This window comes from Sardina pilchardus, chromosome 4, assembly GCF_963854185.1.
Source record: "Sardina pilchardus chromosome 4, fSarPil1.1, whole genome shotgun sequence".
Lineage (NCBI taxonomy): Eukaryota > Metazoa > Chordata > Actinopteri > Clupeiformes > Clupeidae > Sardina > Sardina pilchardus.
Genome location: NC_084997.1, coordinates 23009358 through 23016857, shown reverse-complemented (window position 1 = coordinate 23016857; position 7500 = coordinate 23009358). Strand labels below are relative to the sequence as shown.

The window sequence follows — 7500 nt, the reverse complement described above, 5'->3', positions numbered from 1 at the left end:
TCCAAACCAAACCCCCCACTCTCCCCACTCCCCGACACCCCCATCACCACCACCACGCATCCTGCTCCCTTCTGACAGCATGTAAACGGCTCATGAAGAGGCTGAATCATCCCCCCCCCCCCCCCCCCCTCCTGACAAGGTGTTGCAAGACATTTTTTAACCACAATCAGACCACCACCCACCACCTCTCAAACACAGTTGCGGAAAACAGGATGTGGATTTCAACAAATGGGTGGAAATGGTAAAATTGTGACATCGCCAGCGACACCCTCACCTGCTTTTTTAAAAAAAAAGAAAAAAAGGTTTTACATTTTTTTTTAAAGATGAAGGATTTTGTGTAGTCAGTTTGTGGTGGAATAGACACAATATCCTGGGTAAAGTTGGGCCAAACAATTAGAGCGAATCAACATGTTTACATTGCTCAAATATATATTAGTGAAACAAACTGTTTGGGCCAAAAACATCAGCATATACAACATGTTAGCCTTACTACCAGGACTGAACCCATAAAAAAGGCACAGCAGCAGTGTCCCGGTCTCCACACTAACACACACTAAGACGAGAGTCAAGTCTTGGGAGGAGGGAGGAAGGAAGGAAGTGTCCAATGCAGACATGCAGCCACACTTGGGGCCTCTTTCCCACACACTAATCCCTGGTGCCATGTGGAGGACATTTGTTGACTCAGTGCCCTGCACGGAATCTTTCATTCTCCCCTTCGTTCTCTTTCATTCAAAATCATCACTGGCAAATGTTGACATTTGCAGTTCTCCTGGTGAAGCATAGAAATGGAGCAAAACAAACCCCCCTACCCCCACACACAACACACACACACACACACACACACACACACACACACACACACATACACACATACACACACACACACACACAATTTTGAAACTTCATAACTCACACACACACACACACACACACACCATTTTGAAACTTCATAGGCTTGCAATTGGCAGAATATAGTCTTACCTTTTCTGCGTGCATTTTGAGGAGGTCATGCTTCTTTTTCCCCCTTTGGGACTTTGAGACCATCAACCATGTTTTGGTCCTGCGGGCTGGCGCTGGGAGAAAGCTGAGAAAGATACCAGTGTCAAGAAAGCCTGGAGCCCAGACGCTGTAAATCAGAATCACCATAAACTGTGGCAGCCATAAAACTTCAATAATACCTTTCCTATCAGAACTTAAGGGATGGGAGTTCTTAAGCTGGGGGGGGGGGGGGGGGAAGCAGACTCACTCCATCTGGATTCATTAACAGGAAAAAATAACTGCCAAGGGAGAGAAAAAATAGGGCTTTTTTTTTTAAAGTGTATAATCAACAATCAAGAGAAGCCTGAACATTTCAAAGAACAACATGTTTTTTCCTGTGGTCTAATAAAATTAAAACACGGGGCAGTTGGATGCCTTCATGGCCTCCATGCTGCTTTACAATTAGAGAGCTGTAAAAATTGAAAGAAAAAGGAGTGAGACGGAGAGAGGGAGTCGGGGCGGAGGCTGGGTTTGGAGCTCTGACTTGAATTATGGACGCAGATTGAGACCATGTGAAGCGCTGAACCAAAAGTACCATGGGGGAGAGGAATGCTTCGACTTCATTGGAACGGGTGGCACTGATTCATACTCACGCTGCTTGTCTTCACTTTGATAGAGTGGCCTCAGCTACAGCCAGATGTATGAAGGGTCTTTGATTTGATTCAGTCTTTGGGACGCACCAGTATTGTATGTCTGAATCCCGAGCTCCTATAGCTTGCAGTCTGACCCCACCGACGAGCAAATTCAATTATGTCAACAGGAAGTATTCACAGGATGCAAAATGCAAAATGTTGAATACGTTCCTAATCCTTTGAACTTCCTGTGAACTGCAGCTCCGTGGTCATACTACAGTATGCAGCCATAGGTAGTGTTGGCACTAATCCTCTCCTTTTCTCCTTTGTTCCTTGCTGTTTCTGTCCTTTTCTGTCTATTTTACTCTTTGGACACATTCTCTCTCTCCCCCCCCCCCCCCCCCCCCTCTCTCTCTCCCCCTCTCTCTCTCTCTCTTTCATGTCTCCAGCACCTTCCCCAGTCACAGTCATCAGAAAGGACAGGACTTCCCGGAACAGCATTGCACTCTCCTGGCTGGAGCCCGAGAGACCCAATGGCATCATCCTGGATTATGAGGTCAAGTACTATGAAAAGGTGAGGGCAGTGTTTTTTTTCTTTTTTTTTTCTTTTTAGCGCTAGCATTAGCATTCTAACGGACGCCGTGCCTCCCTCCGTGACCCCATCATGCCGTTCTAATCCACATTACAGCTACACAGAGCCGAGGGCCATGGCGCTGGCCATTAGTTCATATGGCTTCAAACGAAATCGATGGAGGCTTAAGTTCAAGAACAAACTGGCCGCGGTGCGGTAGTCTCTCTCTCTCTCTCTCTCTCTCGTCTCGTCTCGAGCGGGTTTGTCTTCGTCCGGGGCGCTTTCTCTTCTGCTCCTGAGTCTGGTGTAACGAGCGGCTCGTCACGTCGGAAAACTCTCCACCGCCAGCCAGTAAAAATGTCAAATGTCTCCCAACTTTGATCCCATTGAGTGTTCATGTCAGGAATCCTTCGTGATCTTGGCATCTCTTTCCTGTTAAAGCCATGTGTTACAGGAGCCCCGGTTCTCCTCCCCCCCCCACCCCCTACACACACACACACACACACACACACACACACACACAATAGGCTGCTCTCTCCCGTGGCGATCCCGTTCGGCCGGCCTCCTCCCAGGTCTCCCCTCTCCCGGCCGCCGTGTGATTAATGAAGCATGCGCGGATCCGCTCCTGATTGACTTAATGCGCTGAATGGCGGGGTTGAGCTTTGTTGTCCCACATCAATGCTGCTCTCTTTTTGCGCCGTCCTCCTGAGAGCAGGCCGGGGTCGGCCCTCTCAGCCTGTCAAGGCAGCAGCGTGATTGGGGGGCCCGCCGCTGCCACGTGAGGTGGACCCAGGTCACATCTCCATGTGATGGGCCCGGGCTGAAGGGAGGCAGCCGCTTCTGGGTTTGGCACCTAAGCGGGGCCTGACATTGTGGGAGTCTCCTTGCCCCAAACTGGCAGGGGATCTGAGGGCCCATGAAAGACAGCTCTAGAACAGTCTCCCATGGCAACTGGCCATAATCCTGCCACAGAAAAAACATTCCATCGTCTAGTGGGTAAACGTTTTGACTGTATGACCACACACACATTTGCACACACCCAATTTGGTCTTTTTAACAGTTCAGACCAAGTTAAAGTGCAGAATTGTTTACCTAATTGTTAATGGGATTCTTCACTTATGGACAATACTCTCCGGCGTAGTAAAAGCCGTGGATTCCATCGTGGATGAGTTTGTGAGATGATTCTTTCCAGGCATAAGGTCTAAAACCTTGCTTAATGGAGTGAGGGTTTATTACCAACAATAAATATGTCTTCAAGGTCTCTGTGTGAAAATGAACGGCCAACAAATTGCTGCCCTTCAGTGCGGTCCAGGATGAACTATCTGTGACATTTGATACAGAAATTAGCCACGGAGACAATTTTAATCACTCAAGAGAGGGATGGCCCTTTCGGGGATCATCAGGACTGTTTTTCTGCCACATTTTTACGAGCTTGTTTCACAGAAGATAGAAGCTCATCTTTCCCTGGCTCGGACGGCCACACAGAGCGACACTCGAGATTGATGCCGAAGCCCCAGATCCACTGACACCGCCGTTCAATCTGCTGGCAAAAGCCCTGGTTGGCAAGGGCCCTGCCAGACCCCCGTGCTTCGCACAGAGGACCTTTGTAATGTGCCTTTCAGGATGAGCAGTCAGGCTCCAAATCTTGGCCTTTGGAAATGCCCCAGCCCGGGCCTGGCCTTAATCCCCTTATTTGCAAGCAAAAAGGGCCGGCTCATCTCCGGCTCGCCTTACAGTCTGGCACAGGTACACCACAGGGCCTTTGCAAAGCTGCTATGTCTCATTTGACCCTGGGTGGCACACTGTTTTTTTTTCTCCCCCTAACACAATAAAATGCAGTCTGCCCCGCCATTGATTCCTGTTAATTACACAACAGTGTGCGGAGCAGCCCCCATCAGGCGTGGCTGGAGGCTCCCAAATCCCACACAGTTGGTGCTGCCATGTGGAAAAGCCAGGGACACCCTTTAAAACCTCTTGTGCCCCCCTGATCAAAGCTGGCAAAAGATGACAGAGGGCCCCCACCTAGCACACAAAATCAACCGTCTCCCCCCCACCCGCCGCCACACACACACACACACACACACTCACACACACACACACACACGCACACACGCACACACACACACACACACACACACACAAAATTGGATCCTCAGTCTTCACTTAACGCTGCTCACAGTGACCACAGAAATACATGCAGACCTCAGCATACAACCTCTTCACAAAAAAGAGCGCCTCAAGGCAGAGTGCTGGCGTCAATCTTCCCAGTTCAAAACGACCTGGTGTTTACAGAGAGGGATGTTGTGTACCATAAATCCAAACAAACAGCGCTAAACGCCCGCCTAAATAGCAGTAAGAGAGGCACGGTCACTACAGCACTGCAGCTCCTGTGAGAAAGGCGCAGACTCCTCTCTCTCAACAAGGTGGTCATGCTGCTTCACTTAAGATAAAGCTCGATTTGATTACATGCTAGGCAGGGGTGAAACACTTTAGCCGCTCGTGGTGTATATATCAAATGCATGCATACGGGATGCCTTGAAAGGAGGCTTACGACGCGAGGGTGTCTAAATATGAGAACCCTAATCATAAGCGTTTCCCAGAATGAGGAGGAATCATCCTGACTCCACAGTTCTACTCTCCCACATTAGAATCTTTTTTTCTAATTGCACTGAACATGAAGATAAGGCTCTGTTGAGCCCTTAAGGAGAAGAAGTATGGTGGGAATACAGGTTTGATTATTTTTCTGTTTTATCATATTAATCTTGGGGTGAAAAAGAAACATTGAAAATTTTTTCTCTAATTTGAGTGTTTATTTGCTTTAAGGCTTGCATGGAAAGAATGCCTACTGAAATGCTCTTCTTATTTACTCAATTTCTGGTTTTCCTTTGCCAGAGAATATTGCAACAAAAGTCCAGATTGTGTTATTTATATTGTCAAAGCAGAACATGACAAACATATTAAATTCCACCAATAGTGTAGACACTGAAAAGTAACATTCGCACGCCTTGTCAAATGCCAGCGCTCTAAGGTTCCTGACGTCTGTAAGGAGTCTGACTGGAACATATGGAAAGAGAACTTCCATCAGGCAAAAGTTCTGACACACCTGTGGGTGATTTTGAAGAGACCACATGATGCTGTGAGCACTGAACAGTGAGAACCTGGCAAAGATTTAGGACTTACATGAGGACTCACACAACACAACAGAGATGTTGGGTGAAATGGAGTTTTGTTCAAATTCGGTTTTTGGCCTACAGTATCTGTGTTGCCAAGGTTCTATTTAAACTCAGTTAGTAGACACCGTTTTTGACACTCTAAAGTGAATATATGACATTTCACCCTGTAAGTCATATAAAAGCCATATATTCTCTTAGAGTTGAAAGGGCAGTTCACACCAGGAACAGTAAATATAAAGATAACTATAACTATAAACTCAGCCACACTGACCAAGATAAAAAAAAGTCTCTCCTCGTTAATACATATGATTTTGATTGGCCGTTAGCTTTTTATCCTTCTCAAAATCGCTCTGAAAGTGGTCCCCAATAATATCGTTCTTCATATTGTTATCGTTATCTAAGACGATATTTTTAAATTGTTTTTGTAGTTATTGTTATCGTTCTTAGTGTGAACGGCCTTTAGGTGAAATACTTGCCCTTTGTAAAACATAACAAAAATGCAAGAAGGCAAAGGGGGAAAGACAAGCTACGCCTATTAAGCATAGAGATTAAGTGCAACCTGAAAAATAGACAGTACAGTGAGGCGTGGCAGAGTACTCCCCAGTATAAGGGGAATGTGGCTTACAGTTCCTTGAATTTCCCCTTGGGGATTAATAAAGTATCTATCTATCTATCTATCTCTCTAAGGAGATTTTTCACACTGATCTGCTTTTTGAGGTCACAGAGTACAGTTGATATGAAAAAAAGCAACACTTAGGCATTTTTTGAAATCATCGTTTTTCTTTTTTTATATACTGACAGTACTCCGTGACCTCGAGAAACAGAATTCTATAGTTGTCTTTTAAGTATGGAAACGACGTTCTTGTGAACGATTGGTGTGTTCATTGAAATATCGTATTTTATAACTCCTCACCAAAACGGGCTTAGGTTTTTGTAATCATCTGTCTTTCGGTTAAACTTCATTAAAGAGACCCAACTTTGACCTGTAAAGTTTACATGTTACAAAACATAACTGACATTGCGCTGGCATGCCAGTGTGTGGTAAACAGGATCAGTATACCATTTTCTTCTTTGGAAATTGTGGATGGGCTTATACGTTCATTTGCCCAGTTGATTCTCACTCTGATTAGTGGATAAGAGCATTTTATATTTAAATCCGTCATATGTAACTGTAGCCTTTTCCTGTCATCTGGCAGCACTTCACTGTTATAGGACATACCAGTCGTCATCAACAAACCAATTAGCATGTTTCGTCTAGACATGAAACTTAATAGAGTTCATTCTGCTACGTGTTTACTGTACCCCTCAAAATGATTCTCACAAATCTCATTTACCATTAATTACTTCAGCATGGGGTAATGTTATAGCACCGGCGGTGGGTACGGCAGGCGCTGCTTAAAGGTCAGGGATGGAGCCGAATGCCAGCCATCCTCCATGTGCCCCTGGAGAGCGAGATGGCAGCTGCGCCTCCTTCAGCGCTCCTGCCCCGTGGCACCAGAAAGCGTGAGGATAGCAACACACGTTGCTCACATCGGTGGGACTCAGGAGAAAGAAACTGGTCTTTTCCTTCCTTCATGGGATTTCTGACCCGGACAAATAGTTAAGAGTTTGACTTTTTTTTTTTTTCTCCCCGCAGTCAGAAGCACATCTGGAAACAATGGCTTGAAAGTAAAGACGGCCTATAAATCCGTTGCCATTTTTGCTGGTAGAGAGGATCAGCACACCACAGAGATCTTTAGAAAAGCCATAAAAAATAATGGTGGCAATTTATCAAGCAGAGTTGGCAGAGTCCCCAATGGCAGTGGACACACCTGATTACAAAGACACATTGCTACACGGGGGACTAACTCACAGGATCTGCTCTCGGTCCCTCTGTGTCCATGTTAAAAGCTGTCAGCATGCAGGTGGCAGCGTCCAGCCAGAGCCTCTTATCTTCACATTCACTACTGGGGCTTAAACATCCGCGCTGTCACCATGTCCATCTCTCTACAAGCTCATACTTCCAGTAATTTCCTGTGTATTATAGCCGCATTGTGTATAAGCCGCAAGGACAGCGTTTTATGCAAGTTAAAAGAAACAAGACCATATTAATGCCATATACTGTAAATTGCCTCTGTTTATTAAACTCATAGCTGAAGAGATTTTG

At 45.9% G+C, this 7500-nt stretch overlaps 1 protein-coding gene across 1 annotated transcript in view; it reads left to right on the top strand.

Moving 5' to 3' along the window:
• epha3 (eph receptor A3) overlaps positions 1-7500 on the top strand; it is an 85648-nt gene that overhangs the window by 52948 nt on the left and 25200 nt on the right. Inside the window, exon 6 of the mRNA XM_062534661.1 lies at positions 2060-2184. Coding sequence (XP_062390645.1) covers positions 2060-2184 — 125 coding nt within the window. The remainder of the gene's footprint in view (positions 1-2059; positions 2185-7500) is intronic.